Source organism: Meles meles, chromosome 17 (genome assembly GCF_922984935.1).
Source record: "Meles meles chromosome 17, mMelMel3.1 paternal haplotype, whole genome shotgun sequence".
NCBI lineage: Eukaryota > Metazoa > Chordata > Mammalia > Carnivora > Mustelidae > Meles > Meles meles.
The window spans coordinates 28,418,925-28,435,288 of NC_060082.1; the positions used below are offsets into that span (position 1 = coordinate 28,418,925).

Consider the following 16,364-nt stretch of genomic DNA (forward strand, 5'->3'; position numbering starts at 1 on the left):
CAGTGCAAAGGTCCTGAGGCAGGAGCATGTCCATCTGATATATCCAAGGAAGCTACTGTGACTGGAGTAGATTGAGGAAGGAGTGAGACCAGAGAGGTAGCAGGGTGTCACATCACCTGAGACCTTGTGGAACCTGTAGGCTTTTGTCCAGAACTTTGTAGAACTTTGGCTTCTTTCCAGAGGATGATGGGGAGCCACTGGAGGGTTTTGAATAGGAGAGTAATATGATCTAATTTGTATTTTAAAAGAATCCTTCAGGCTGTTGTGTTGAAAAGAGATTGTAAGGATGAAGGCAGAGGGACCAGGTGAGAGAAGGGTGTTGGCTTGGGCTGGTACGGTAGCAGTCGAAGGGTGAGTAGTCAGATTCTGGGGAGCTAGGGAGATGAGGTCAGAATGCTGGCAACAGTACATGAGTAATAAGTTAAAAAGAAGTCAGGACTCCTGATCTAGAACCCTTAGTCTCTGTGATAGCAGGGGCCGCAATTTTCTTGTTCATAAGTGCTTCCCTAGTGCTCATGTGACCGCCTGGCACATACTATCAGCTCAATAAATGTTTATGGAATGAGAAAACCCAAAGAAACAGAAAAGAGAGTGGTAATTATTGTTTCTTTAAAAAAAGATTTATTTATTTATTTATTTATTTGAAAGAAAGAGAGCAGGGGGAAGGGCAGAGGGAGAGAATCCCAAGCAGATTCCCCACGAAGTTCTGAGCTCAACATGAGGCTCCATCTCACGACCTTGAGATCATGACCTGAGCCGAAATCAAAGGTCAGACGCTTAACTGACTGAGCCTCTCAGGTGCCCCTGGTAATTATTGATTCTTACCAGTTCCTCCTTCCCACAGATATTAAGGGCCAGCCCTGAACTTGTTTCCTCTCTATGGTGTCTACCAGAGAACCTGTTGCTAAGTGGTTCCAACATGGTGCCACCAGCGCCCCACTCCCCACCTGCCCCCTTAAACTCCTATTCCCCACCCCCCAACTGCAGACCAGCTGGACAGGGTGCCTGTGGGAGCAGCAGAAGTTGAGAGTAGAAGCTTTGGCCCCATTGCCAGTGACAAGAATGGTGACCTTGGTCACCCCAAGCACCAGGGTGATGGGCACAGGAACGCAGTACCAGGAAGAGCAATGATAACGTGTCACGGTTTGAGAACACGAGACAAACTCCCTGGGCAGCTTGATTTTCTGCCTCTGAGAAGTCACTAGTGCTTCTGCGGGGAAAGCCAGAAAAAAAGTTTTATATGGAACAATAAATTCCTCTATAAGCCACAAAACCCCACAAATTTGCAGCTAATAAACCCACAAATGTAAGATGATTAAGAACTGGCGAGGAAAGAGGTCCTTGGTTCTTACAGGGTTAGCCTGGAGAAGCATTGTGTGGTCTGATGGGTGAAGCTGCGCCAAGGACAGAAAAACTCAGGTTCAAGTCCCGGCTTTTAAAGAAATGTGTGAGTCAAACCCTCTCTGCCTCAGTTTCCTTACCTCTAACACAAAGGATGCATAATTCCTGCCTTGTTTTCCTCAACAAGCGGTTGCCGGGCAGGGTGGGTGTGGGTGTAAGGGAGCTCTGAGGGGCAACAGCCTTTACAAAACTATTTTTGATTCTCTTAACTGCAGGGAATTATCTGTGGGATAATCAGCACCGTCTTAAGATTAGAAAGAAAATTGACGAGATTCATCTGAACCTCTGCCCCACTCATGCTTTTGCCCAAGAGGGCCCGGCCTCAGAGGTAGCTGCCATGGACTGAACTTTAGTTCCCTCAAAACTATGTCCCAGTCCTAAGCCCTGGAACCTGTGACTATGACTTTATTGGGAAAAAGGGCCTTTGTCGATGTAATTAAGGATCTTCAAGTATGATCATTCTGGATGAACAGGATGGCCCAAAATCCAATGACAAGTGTCCTTATAAAAAGAAACAAGGAGAAGGCCATGTGAGGACAGAGGCAGAGTCTGGAGGGACGGAGGCGTCTGTAAGCCAAGGAATGCCAAGGGTCGCCAGCAGCCACCAAAAGTGAGAGCGAGGCCTGGAACAGATTCTGCCTCAAACTTCCACAAGGAACCAATCGTGCCAGCACCTGGATTTTGGACTTCTGGCCTCTTCCAGAACTGTGGGAGAATACATTTCTGGGTTTTGTTTTTAAGCCACAAAATTTGTGGTGATTTGTTACGGCAGACACAGGAAACTATATAGTAGCCGTGCCCTGACTCCTGGGAACTGCTATCCACCCTCTAGAGGGGATGAGTCACCCATGGACTGCTACGAAGGGACACCTCTGGGCAATACCCTCCCTGCCACCCTAAGACCCAAGGTCAAATGAAGGAGGAGGAGAAAGAGAGGGAGGGAGAAAGACAGGAAGGAAAGAAGGAAGGAAGAAAGGAAAGAAAGAAAAGTTATTTAATTAGTTAATTTGGGAGGTGGCACATTGCTGTCTCTCCAGCATTAAATGGGAGGACAAAAAAGAGAACACGAACATAAATGAAGCACGACAGCATTCCAGGCACTGTAAGTACTGCTTATGAATGGTAAAATATCATCCCCATTTTCTCTGATGGCAACTGAGTCTCCTGAGAGGTCAGGGGACTTGCACAGGTCACGTGCTGGTGGCATGTGGATCTCAAAGCAGGTGTTCTAACTCTAGTCCAGTCCTTGTTCCACTCTAGAATGTCCCTGAGCACTGGAAAAGCCTCCAGTGGAGACCTGTCTGGCTGTTCCGTCCAGGCCAAAGGCTGATCATCAGGCCCAGGACTGAGAGGTGGCTAGATCCTCTCAGGACCAAGTTAGAGCAAAATCTGTTGGTGGGGATGGTTTCAATGACATGGAGACAGAGGAACACTTTGCAGCCACAGCTGCTGCTGAAATAAAAATATTCTGTAGAAGCAGCTCAATGGGGCATCTGGCACCAGAGGAGGTTTACATGGAATGCACGATCTTATATTATATGGCAGAATTCTGTAAGTTCCTGCTTTGCTCTCCTCTCCTCCCAGATCCCAGCTGAATGCTGGTGCTGTTTTGTACAGGAGGTTTCTGTTCTTACTATGACCCCAAGTTCCCCTTCAAAGGCAGAAAGGTCTAGCCAGCACAGGAGCTCCAATAGGGTCTGATGTGTTCAATGAGGTTCCAACAGGGCCCAGATATCATTGCCCAGGAATAAGGGCAGAGAGGCGTGTTGTCCCCAGATCCATCCTAGGCCTTGCCCCTCTGAGTTCTACCTAAGACACAGACATCAGATTCCCAGATCTAGGGAGTGGGGGTGGGCCTGGGGGCTGTAATTGCATTTGCCGGGCTGTATGTATGTATGTATATATGTACGTATTTAGCACAGACTTTATTGGTAGGTGTGGCTGGGGATTCAAGGATCATGACGTGACAGCCCCTGACTAGCATCCTGTGGCCTCTGAGCATGGATCTCCAGGCAACTGACCTAAGGGCAAGAGGGCCTGGTTTCAAGTCCCTGGGATCTCCTGGGAGAACCTTCCCAGAACTGTTCCTGGTCATGCTTTCTCTTATTTCTCAGTCTGGGAAGTCCTGTAACTAATCTGACCTCACAGCAGCTAGGGTTATGTGGAGCAATGTATTAGGAGGTAAGAGGTTTGGATTCTAGTGGTTTACCATCACTTACAAACTACAGAAATCTGGGCAACTTGTCCCAAATCTCTGGATTTGGTCTGATCTGGAAAGTAGAGGAAAAAGGTATTTCAAGGGTTCAGGGCTGGCTCTTCTCTGATTCTGAAATTCCCAACAGGGGTGGGACATCCTCACTGTGGAAGCAGAAAGGAGCTGTGGGGGCAGGACAGAGTTCATCCTGTCTCCCACACGCTAGGATTTCTTGGCAAGGTCGGGAATGATGATGAAGGCATCAGGAAAAATGGGATCAAGGTCCCAGAGCTTCTCCCTGTGCAGTATGGCTTGTGCCTGGGGCCTGTGGAGTCCACCTGCTTTGCTCTGCTCACCCAGACACTGGGCCCTGCCCAAATCACTTGGATTAGCCTGGTTCTCTTGGAATAAACGAGAATACAGTGCCTGCTTATCTCACTCACTCCTCAGACTCGGAGGCAGCCCATTGTGCAGACAGGGGCATCGAGGCTCACAGAGGTGTGGCTTTTTGCCCTGGCTGACTCAGCTTGCAGAAGTGGAACCAGGGGTGGGACCCAGGTGGCCTGACCTCTAGAGCAGAGAGCATAGGCGAGACCGTGTTGCCGTGGGCATGTTTACACCAGGTATCTGTGTGCTGTGCGGGGGTGTGAGGTGGGAGGGCGCACTGTGCGGTGAAGAGCGTGGAGGGCCTGAGCCACACGGGCACGTGGTGGCGCGTGCACTGTACATGTGCATCACCCGCTGCGGGCGGTAGGGGATGGCTGTGGGACCACGCATGCGCCGGGCCCGGGCCCGTACCTGGTCCCTCCTCCCCAGGTGGAAGGACTGGGAGCGGCTCTCCCCCAAAGAAGCCTGCAGACAGAGCCAAACCACAGCTTCGGCTAGGGGGCGTTGATCTTCCCCTGCTGCGGAGATGAGAGAGGTCTAAGTGGCAGAGATGTATGGGGCCCGAGGGACAAATACCCTTCCAATGAAGACGCTCACATGAAAAGCTCCAAAGTAATAACCGAGGCTGCAAAGTGTGCCAATTATGCAACAATTAAAAGGTTTCACTATCTTTCTTTCTCCTTTTATTCTCCCGGCCACTCCTCCCCCTTTCCACATCTGGCTGCCCCTGCAGGCTCCCCCAGCAAATGCTGGGGGGGGGGGTGGATAGAGGATAAAGAACACACTTTTCCCCTTTTTAATTGGAGATCAAAAGTTGGAAGAGGAGCTTATCCCTCAAGGGCAGGGAGGGAAGCTGTGTTGTGGAGATTGAGGCCCTCAGAAGAGGGGGTGGGGATGAGAAAGGAGTGCAGGGCAGGTTCCTAACATGGATTCCCAGGCTCTGTACGGACTGTACACACATCAGCTCATTTAATCCACACATCAACCCATTAGATCAGGGTGATTAGCGGTATTACACTGCAGATTAGAAAACTAAGACTCATGAAGGCAAATGCCTCGACCAAGGTCCCACAGCTGGTAGAACTGGCTTGAGCCTCGGCTATCGGATGCTAAGGGCCACAGACTTTGCGATAAAGCGTTCTCCTGTCTCTTTGCCTTGCATTTTGCATCTGGGCAGTGGGCGCAGGCCCTGGGCTCTGTGTGACGGAGCCAAGCACTCTCATAGATGAAAGGTACAGTGGGCACTTAGCGGCAGGATTGCTCTGTAATTAAGCCAGCACCAGCTGAGCCAAATGCCCCGCGCAGCAATCCAGCGGCTAATTGAGAAAGAATTAGGCAGTGTGCCCCAAAAGTGAAGAAATAGCTGCTAGGTGGCTTTTTAGAGGTGCCAACCCACACCCAGTATGCGTACCCCCTCCCCACTGGATTTCCCGGCAGAACTCACAGCCCTCACACCCCAGGGCAGATAACACTGGGCTCCTTGCCACTCTGCTGATGCCCAGCAGCTCCAAATTCCGCCCCCCCCAACTCCCGTATCTCCTGAGGGAAGGCAGTGTCGGTGGCATGGGCCTTAAGAGGTCCCTGGCCACCCCTGACCCCAAACACCTAGCCATAGTAGACTTGCACAATTCACAGTCGACTCAGATGGCTGAGGGGTGCAGGGCACTAAGTTAGGAGCTTCCATGGGCATTTTCTCAGTACATCCCAGATCTGCTCTGTCCCGAACTGAGGGAGTAACTCTGGGGTGCCATGCCTCTTCCCTGGACCTCGGGTTGCTAGCGTGTTGGTGGAGCGGGCTACAGTGTCCGGCTTTCACTGGCCGGCTGTCTGTGGAGGCTAGAGAAGAGAACACAGAGCCCAAGTCACGCACAGTGGTGGGGAGAGGTTCCAACTTTCCTGACTCCAGGCTGGGGCACATCCCCCCAACCCCCACTCCGAGGCACTTGGTCAGCAGCAGAGTGAGGGCGCAGGGAAAGCCAGGCCCAGCTCTGCCATTTCTCCTGCTCCAGGCCAAGCCCAAGGGAACGACAGGGCTCCTGGGTCTCCCGCCCACCGGAAAGAGGAGCAGAGCATTGGTCTCAGCCTCCCTACTTCCTTCCCCTCCACAACCACAAATGCAGACAGCCCAGACCTCCTGGGCTAGACTTGCCAAATGGCTTTCCCCAAACCACTGCCTCCTTGGGTCACAGCTTGTCTCCCGGCATTTTCTCCTGGGGTGCTTTGGGTTCTTGAAAAATCCCTCACCTTGGGAGCTTGGGTGTGTGTCTGGGTGTTGGGCGGGGAGGGGGGAGGTGGAGGAGGGGAGGCAAAGGCACCGTGACCGTGATCATGCGCCTGACATGTGAGCCCTGCCCCAACCTTAATGGCTCACTCTCAGTGACCAGGGATGGGGGCGGAGGTGGGGGGGGGCTCCCTCTCTCCCTGGCGCTGGTGGCCTGCACCAGGTGGCTGTGGCAGCCAGCTGCCTTGTGGGAACTGCAGGACCTCAGCTGGCATGGCCAGCATACTTAGAGAGCCCAGCCAGTTGTCTGCTCAAATGGGGCCCACTCAGCCCACTCTGTGGGGGCTGGCGGGACTCCAGAGGAAATGATGGGAGGGTTTGGGTGCGTTCTGACCTTAACTGAATTCCAGGATGATGATGTGTGAATAATATGGCTTTTTGAGAGTCAACAACTTGGGTGCTTTTTATAGTCAGGCTGGACTGCTGAATGGGCCATCTCCCCATTAATCATTTGGCTAGTTAGATTGACTGGCCAACCATGCTGGCATGAGTCCATGGTATTACCCTCCCTTCCATCAGCAGCCACCCTGAAACACATGCCAAAACTGCCATCGAGTCCGCCCATCCCCATCCCCAAGCCTTATAGTCCCCAGCCTCAAGATCCTCGTTCTTCTGGCTTTCCTATCTGGAATGTTCATTATTTCGGTGGTCTCTGCTGGCAGAGATCCTAGATTCTCCCTCTCTGGGCCACCCTGAACTCCCAGAAGGCACATTCCACCCACCTGAAGGAGGGAAGAATGCATTCAGAGAGGCATCCTAGAGAGAACGCCAGGGAGGGCCACGTGGGTGAGCAGGCCTGGAGCCAGTGCCCAGCACCCCAGTCTCACTGGTTTCTCCCTCTGCCAGCCTCCCCCCCGCCTCCAGGCGTTCAGGCTCTCCTCACCAGGACAGGGCCCCACCACAACCCCAGAACTTACAGTGTCTCCAGATTGTGCAGCCCCTCGAAGCTGTGGGTCCCCAGATGCTGGATGCGGTTGTTATGAAGATGCCTGTGTGGGAAGGAAAGGCACGTCAGAACGGGTGCCCACAGCATCGGGCCCGGGGCGGGGGCAGAAAGCAGACGGTGGCTTCAGTCAGAAGGTGGAGGCAGAAGCATGAACACACTGACCCCAGTGGTCCAGCCCTTTGTCTCCAGGGACAAAACGATTAGCCAAGACTGACTTCTGAAGTTACAATCCCCAAGGCTGAATCAACCATGGGCTACATGGTTTTCACTTCCTACTGAAGGAAAACACAAGAGGAATGCCCAAGACCAAGGCTAAGGCAGGCTCCCACTAAGCTCTTGGAGAGAGTCCTGATGTCAGGGGGGCTCCATTCTGAGGCTTCTTCTATGGTCCTGCTCCCCAGGACCCAGCCTGCCTGACTCAGTGGCCAGACGCGCTTATGGGAGTCAACAGCAAACCGCGGTAGACAACATATAATTAAAGGCTAAGCTTTTTGTTATAGCTGGAGAGAGCTGTAGACAGGCTCAGAGATGGGAGACTGGTAAGACCAGAGGAGTTAGGGAAGGCTTTACAGAGGTGGTAATCCAGAGCAGAGCCTTGAAGGGTAGGTGATCCGGACAAACAGAGGGAAGGGCATTCCAGGCAGAGGTAACAGGGGGATAGAGGAGGGGAGGTGGGAATGAGCATGTGTGTCTGTGCTGGATGGTGAAGCACCTGGCCAGAGCGTATGTAGGTCGGGGAGAGGTAGGAGATCAGCCCGGAAGAAATTTCCAAAGTAAAGAGCTAACTGAAAACGAATGACAGAATGATCTTCTCCCAATTCCTAACGAAATAAGCAAAAATAGCAAAAACAAGACCCCTGACTCTAGACCCAATATTACAAGTAGCAGCAAAGCAAGGACAGAGACATAACCCAATGTAAACAAACTGCACAGACTGGTGACCGAGGTGAAACTCTGGAACTCCTAACTAGTCCTGCTTTCTCCAGGAACTGAGCTGGCAAAAAAAACAAAATCCTGAGAGTTACCCCTAAAACCCCAGATCTAAAGAGAAGCAGCTCTATGGAGAAGGTTTATCTCCCTTCCCCACGTCTGGCTTCCAGAGGAAACAGGTGACACTGGGAAGTAAAATAAAGGCTCCAAGCTACTCACTGACTCGAGGAAATGACTTGAAGCCCGAGGGAATTCTTGGGTGGAGGGAGTGAACTCACACATTTAACACACTCTGAACCTGCAGATACAGCAGAGCCCCGGCTGCCTGACAAAGGCTGGGCTCCCCCTCAGAGCACATTCCCCCTACCTTCACCCCGCCGCCCGGGCACAGAAAAGCAGATGGAATCTCATTTACCCCACAATACTAGCCCACAAACTACAGCTAGAAGGGGCTCCCCAGATGACACAGCTAGGACAAGGAGACAGTTTTCCATGCATAAGCTAGAACAAGGAGACAGCTTTCCATGCATAAGCCAGAATAAAGAAATCACATGGCAGTTATGGATGCACCAGGGAGACCGAGGATGGGGAGAAGAGTGGGTGCAAAGGCAGGTAAAGTTTCAAGCCAAGAAAAAAAAAATACAATGAATGGATGAGACACAGAAGGAAATTTACCACAATAGCCTCCTGCTACAAAACAAGCTCAAAAAACAGTATTTCCAAAATGAAGTTTTAAAAACGAAAGAGAAGGGGCCCTTGGATGGCTCAGTGGGTTAAAGCCTCTGCCTTCAGCTTAGGTCATGATCTCAGGGTTCTGGGATCGAGCTCTGCGTCGGGCTCTCTGCTTGGTGGGGAGCCTGCTTCCCCCCCCCCGCCCCGCCTGCCTCTCTGCCTACTTGTGATCTGTCAAATAAATAAATAAAATCTTAAAAAAAAAAAAGAAAGAGAAAATGACATCGTAGGCAACAAAAACACTGAGAACCGAAACTACACTATTAAAAACTTGAGCCAAGAAACAGGGTCAACGTTGCCTAAAATGAACTGGTGTCAGAGAAAAAGCTTGAGATAATCATGGTGAACGTGGCTGAATGAGACAAAAAGGTTAGAACAGAAGTGCATAGATGGAGAAGACATAAAGGTGATTCAATACACGGGTAGTTGACATGTCTGAGGGAGAGAACCGAAACACGAGACAGAAGATGTATTCAAACACAGAATATGGAAGAAAATTCTCTAGTGGAGAAAGCATAGAATCTGCAGCTCACAGACATACAATGTTCCAGAAAAATCAGATACAGAATATTTTACACCATGACATATTCTAGTTAAGCTAGTAAAGTTCAAGAATTAAGAAGCTTCTTCAGGCAGAAAAAGGAAATCTCTTACAAGGAGAGGAAATCACACAGGCCTCTAAGATGCTGTTCAAATACCAAGGTGACAGGAAGACCCCACCCAGCACACATGGATAGAAACAGGGGTCTTGAGAGTTGTGGGTCCTGTAGGTCTTCCCCATCCTTGTCCACCTCCCAGGTTCCACTGGGAGATAGGCCCCTGCCATAGGCAGCTTCGGATTTGACAGGGAAAACATAGCCTTCTGGGAATACACTCCCTCCCCTAACAAGGGCTTTTGATTTTCCTTAATGCCTGATGCTTGTATCCCGACTGTCACCAAACTTACCATTTCTTCCTGCGTCCTGTTGGACTCTCATTTACATTTTCCAGCCCCTTCCTCCTCCCCCAGCATCTCTGGTCTACACCATCTCAGCTTCCTAAATATCCAGCTCCAGGGTTCCAACTCCCTCTTCCAAACCACTCACTCAGCATGGGCATCCTGGGTGCCTCTAGCAGCCCAGCCTATGGGGGGGGGGGGGTGTTGGGGCTTCTAGTTCAGATGAAGAGATAAGATTTGCATGTTTGAAAAAAAAAAAAAAAAGATTTGCATGTTTGCAAGATTTGCACTTAACCCAGCCAGTTAAGTGCTGCTTGGGGGTCCCACCAACACCAGAGCAGTGGGCAAAGGAGGTCCACACGCTCACAGCAGTCTGATCAAAGTAGACTGGGTTTGGATTGCACAGAAGCCCCTTCTCATCCACCTCACTTGTCTGTTTACGCTGCCAGCCAGACTCCTACGCAGCAGTTGGGTTTAGTCAAACTTTCCTACTTCCTATAATCCTCAGTCTTCCTTATCTGCCTCCTGGGTCTTTTTATACCTCATCCCATAGTCCCTGGACAGCTTTCTCCGGACTTCTCTTCCCTCCCAGGTCCTGGTGAGTTGGAGGCAGGAGCAGAGGAGTCCTCTGCTCCAGGCAAAGGGACCTGTTCCCCTTGAGCTTTGCTCCGCCCTGGTAGATTTTCTTCCCTTGCCCCTCCTTTGCCCAGTGTGATCCCCCCGCCTCTCCCCACCGCCAGATACGCAGCATGCCAGCATTCCAATTTCCTGGTTCCCAACCAGACTTTGGAGTCATTCTTAATTCCCCTTCCTCCTGGTCTTTCATAGATCACATTTATCCTTCCTTTAAAACATCCTTCACAGTCATGTCTTCCATTCCTTCTCCCACCCCCTTATACCAGACCTCGGTTGATAGACGAGAGCCTTCTACCTGTCCCCTATTTCCACCCATCCTCCAAACTAGCCTTCCTGAAATATCCCCCTGCTCATCTTTACTCAAAAACCCTCAAGCTTCCCTTTCCCCCCGACCGACAAAAGCCAAAGTCCCTGCTCGGACTCTGAGTCCCCTTACCCACCTTCCCAGCCACATTCTGCAGGAGGATCCTCTGCTCACACCAGACTAGCCTATTCACTGCCACCAAACAGCCAGACTTCTAAGACACCGCTTGGAACACTGTTGGTCTTCACCTGTCTAGTTCTTCATCTTCCCAGGCCCAGGACCCACCCCCAACTTCCCCATGAAGACTTCCCCATCGGCCCAGGTTTCCTTCCAACACTGCACGGATCTGTATCTGTCACCAGCTATCTTGACATAAGGTACAGGACATCACCAGCCATCTTTTCCATTATTTAGTCCACTCTCTCAATTAGACTGCCAGCCCCTGGAGGGCAGCAGCTGTTCACATCCTTCTCAGACTCTATAGCATCCTACATACTCTATAGCACCCCACATATGGGTTCTGGAAACACCTGTTGCTCCTCATTTGTCTGGAACCCCTCATGTGGCCCTCATTTTCCCAGTCTTGTCTCTCATGACGATCTGATCCCATTCCCTCAGGGTGTCACTGGGCTGTCACCAAAATGAGAATCAGTCACCTTGCTCTGTTCACCCTCTATTAATACCCCCACTGACCCCCAGAAGCAGAGATGGAATGGCCATCCTGGTAGAAGGACATGATCCATAAGGATGCTCTTCTTGGTTTTCCAGCGTCCCAGGACAGAGGATTAGACAAACAAATTAGTGCCTGAGTGCTCAGCTTTTAGATGGACCTACACCTCATCTATGCTCGGGTTTGGAAAATCACACCAGATTTCCAAGAGCAGGGGAGGCAAGTTGCCGTTTAGCAGAGTCACTAACGCATGTGTTCCCGCAGCAATTAGCGTGTAACTCAAAGCAATTACACATGACCTCCAAGCCCTTAGTAATTACTCTGTGAACTTACCAATCACTCATAGCAATTAGCTGGGAGTTAATTTGCACTCCGAAGTTCCCACCGGGGAGGCAGAGGTAACCCCAGTCCCCAATTCCTGCCAGGGATACCATCTCCCAAGTAATTACCCTGACAGGGCTTTGCTGTCTAATTATGAGTGATGGCTTTTCTCTGCTTCTCTGAGTCTGGGAAACGAGATGAATTTATCCTATCCCTGTGCCAAAGCGTAAGACTGCAACACCCGATTGTTGAATGTGGTAGAAATCACTTAAGAGATTGTTGACTTATATTCTAATCAGCTTGGTATAGTTATCATACTTGCATAGCGAGAAACTAGTAGCTTAATCCCCGTTTTCTGATCATGGTGTTCTGGCTTCTCAAAGCACTTCTACAGCTCTACTGTCATTTGGCCTCATGAAAATCCCCATGGGGTCAACAGGGGATGATCATCCTCACTTTAAAAAGGAGAAACTGAGGCCAGAAGGTTCAGTACCACGCAGAGAAGAGCAGAGCTATCCAGACTTCCAACCCAGCTGTGGAGTAAACACGCAGCCCCAGCAGGACCCAGCTGGGAGTTGGGGGGTGGGGAGCGGGCAGGGCAGCACTCACAGCACCACAAGGCTGGTGAGGTTCTGGAAGGCGTAGTCAGGGATGTGGCTGATGCGGTTGAGGGCCAGGGTCATGGCCTGCAAGGCAGGGAGGTTGTTGAGGGCCCTGACAGGGATCTCGGTGAGCGCATTGTCGTCCAACCACAGGTGGCGGAGGGAAGACAGCCCCTCAAAGCTCCTTTCCGGGACCAGGGAGATGAGGTTGGCATCTAGGCGCCTGGTGGAAGAGAGGATGGATAAGGATCAATCCCGGGCAAGATGCAGACCACGGTCTGGGACTGACCTGAGCTGGGCCAGCCCGGACCCCTGCGGGGCCTTCGAGGTACCCTAGGACTACAGCTGTGACTTGGCTGCCACTTAGCCTATACCCCGCCTCTTTAAGTTCCCCTATTTCGCCTCTATTCCAACCCATAATTCTTGATCCTTTATGCCATATGTTCCTACTCAAGGCACCAGCTCCTCCTGTCAGATCCAATGTTGAACCCATAGCCCCTCTGTGGATAACCAGTATTTCCCTCACACCCCCAGACTTCTCACTCTATGCCATAGCTCCCCTCCTTTGGGTGAGACACTGTTCTTTCCAACCCTGTCCAGTTCAAGGCCATGTAGTAGGGATATTCCCACCATTTATAGAGGGAAATCTCCTCCTTCTGGACCTAGCCAAAGAGAAGGCTTCCTCGAAGATTCAACCCACTCCCTGTCTTCTGACCCCAGCTCCGCTTGCTCCTTGTCTCTTCAAGGACCCGGTAGTTTGATGAAGCTCCTGCCGAGGTCCTAGGGCTTCCTGCTCAATTGATTGTCCCTAATATGCTACAGTTGAAGTCCTTGCTAGGCTACTTTTCAGAACAGGAGAACAGATGGTGGTGATCCTGTCTGCGTGACAACCAGAGGTTCCCAGGTGACACGGGAACTTCTGATGCAAATTCTAGAAGACCTAGAAGTTCAGCCCAGCCAAAGAGGAGACTGCCCATGTCAGCTTTTGACGGCTGTATCCCAGCCATGATGTCCTTTACCAATACACTATTCTGCCTTCAGTGTGGGCTGAAATCGGGTCACTCTAGGTAGCTGGTCCCACAGGGACCAGACAATCTGGCCTGGGACTATGGACCCCCTCCTGAACTTGTCTATGTTGAGGGGAGGCTCTGCCCTGAGGTATGGCTCTCCCACATGTATATGGCACCTCAGTCATTGACATCCAGCCTTTGTCCACAAAGGCCTGAACCTGAAGAACAAGTGATGTGACTGGTGGTGTGGGGTGGGCAGAGGAAGGTCCTGCTGGGCTTCTATCTCTTCCCTGAGCAAATTCACCAGTGCCCTTCTTGCCTAACGTCTTAAGGGCCACTGGGAGACACTCCCTGGCTCACCACCAAGGGAAGAGAACAGGTCAATCCTGGGACCTTAGATGGGATAGTAAACGGACCTGGATTGTTCTCGAAAGCTGAGATTAGAAAGACCACCCACCCACATCAAACCTGGCAGGATGGGACCAAACACCCTTCAGTGAGTGCCCTCTACTGGCAAGGCCTATCACTCCAGATATGGTCCATCCATGGTGGTCACCATACTCTTGATGGTCTGACTGGCTGAAACTCTGTGAAAATCCAGACTCCCAAGCTCCTCCCCAGGAGAGTGTTGTTCAGAAGGTCCAGAGGGGGCCTGGGAATCTGTTTTTGTTTCTTGTTTTTGTTTCTTTTTAAGTAGGCTCCATGCTCTGCTTGGAGCCCAACATGGGGCTTGAACTCACGGCTCTGATATCAAGATCTGAGCCAAGATCAAGAGTCAGATGCTTCACCAACTGAGCCACCCAGGAGCCCCTGGGAATCTGTTTCTAAAGAACACCCTAGAAGTTTCTGTGCACAGACAGGTTTGGGAAATATTGGATACACATCAGCTATGAAGAGGACAATGTCCCTGCCCTTCCTGATGTAGCTTAAATCCAGTGGGCAAGCCAGACATACTCACAGGACAGCGAAGGCAGGGGAAGCACACCTGTGTGAGCATCTGGAAAGGCCTCCAGGAGAAAGTAATGCTTACATAGAGACCTGGTGGCTAAGGGGAATTGGTCAGTGGAGGAGGTGGGGAAAAGAATCCCGAGCAGAGGGTTGGCAAGTGGGAAGGTGAGGGTACAGCAAGGTACGGGGCTGAGAATGGTCAGGTAGGGCTGCAGCAGGAGGGAGGGGAAGCATGCGGGGAGAGTGTAAGGTGAGCTAGCCAGGCAGGTGGAGCCAGAGCTCGCAGGGTCTAGAAAGCAACGCTGTGCTAAAGGAAACAGAGAGCCACCGAAGGGTTTTAAGCAAAGGAAGAACCTAGCCAGACTTCTGTTTTGAAAAGATTCCTCTGCAGACCTTGTTGGTATAAGAGAAAGGCCAGACTGGAGGCAGGAAGATTAGCAAAGAGAGAGTTGCTTTACACAACCTCCTCCTCCAGAAAGGGACAGCCATGGTCCTAGAAGCTTGAGAAGTGAATCTGGCCACCCTGCTGTCCAGTCCCAAAAAGCATCTGCTCCTACGGGTAGTTCTTGTTGCTCCTGACCTGGGATAGTACCGGGCTGGCCAGGCAGGCTCCCTGGCACAATAAAATCACCCAGCAATGAGACTCTAAGTTTTCTTAGTGTCCCACAAAAATGCCACCGCCACTTCCTTCTGCTCAGTGAGGGCAGTGTCTTGGTGGCAAGGTGGAAGGTGAGGTATCATGAATGAAGGGTCCGAGGCAGGAGAATAGAGGACCGGTGTGGATGGGGAAAGTGGGCACAGATTTCAGACATCCTTAGGAAGTCAAATCGATAAGGCCTAACAACCCATTGAATGTAGGGGACGAGGATAGCTGGGGCCTGGCTCGTCAGACAGGCCTGGACCTCGGTTTCTGCAATTGCCTACCTAAAGGGGGGATTAACAGACTCAGGAGGCTGGAATCCCCAAGGTAGGGGGGTGCTCCCTTTCTCTCTAAAGCCTGGGGCTGGGAGCAACCCTACCGTGACAACCATGACACCAACAGCAGTCAATGCGTCCACATACCGAGCCCTTGTCATATGCCAGGTGCAGGGCCAGGGACAAGTGTGTGATCATGCAATGCCATGAGAAATCTCTGGTTAGCCCCATTATACAGAGAGATTAAGCCGCCCAAGGCCACTTAAGTAGTGACCCACAGAGCTGGGGCTCCAACCCAGGTTGTCTGGGGCCCAAATTCACGTGTCTTGCCACTGTGGGATGCTGGTACTGGGGGGAGAGGGGTGAGAACTTGCTGACCTATTTGACGGAGCCTGGGCAACAGGGCAGATGCCGTGACTGAGCCCCTGGTAGGCAGAAGCCCTGCACTGTGGACAGAGGGAAGGCGCTCTGGGGCAGACAGGAAGTGGCGCTGGGGCAGGGCAAGAAGGAAACGATCTTTTCCTCTGTGGCTGTGGGGGCATTTGGAAGCTGCCTCTCATGCACATGTGTATGTGTGAGCACACATATGACCCACGCATGCACACGTGCACACTTTCACATGTAACCTATGGCCCTGATTAGACCACTGCCTGCATTTTGTGCAACCCAGAGGCGGCAGGGCCTGAGAAAGGCCACTTTTCCCAGAGGCCTGGCCAAGCACAGCCCTGGCTCAGGATGACACTTTCCCAGGTGAGGGCTGGCCTGGACTAATGGCCTGGACTAATGGCCGGGCCCCTTTCTGCTCTGTTAGAGGGAATGCCTCTCCTGCGAGGCCTTGCAGATCTCCAGGAGCAGCGTGGTGGGGCATGCCTGGGGCTGTGGAAGGAAGGTGCCTACAGCAGGATTCCTGAGACCCAGGGACAGGGACATGCCAGAGGGGGAAACCAAGCAAGCTTGCAAATGAAGAAGATGGGATAAATGCATGGAGGAAATTAGTCAGGTCTGAATTTGTGTTTGGGGTGAGCAGAAGGTCCCAGGGTTTTACTCATGCCAGTCAGGCTTGGGCTGGGATGTGGACCCGGCAGAGGATTGCTGGGTTTAGCAAATAAAAATACATGTTGCCCATTAAAATTTGAATCTTGGATAAGTA

General features: G+C 51.5%; 1 protein-coding gene across 1 annotated transcript in view; it reads right to left on the reverse strand.

Annotated features, from left to right (window-relative positions):
• LGR6 (leucine rich repeat containing G protein-coupled receptor 6) overlaps positions 1-16,364 on the reverse strand; it is a 117,222-nt gene that overhangs the window by 29,105 nt on the left and 71,753 nt on the right. The window contains exons 5-6 of the mRNA XM_045983082.1: positions 12,349-12,564; positions 7,181-7,252 (exon numbers count right to left, since the gene is read on the reverse strand). Of these exons, the coding sequence (XP_045839038.1) occupies positions 7,181-7,252; positions 12,349-12,564 (288 nt within the window). The remainder of the gene's footprint in view (positions 1-7,180; positions 7,253-12,348; positions 12,565-16,364) is intronic.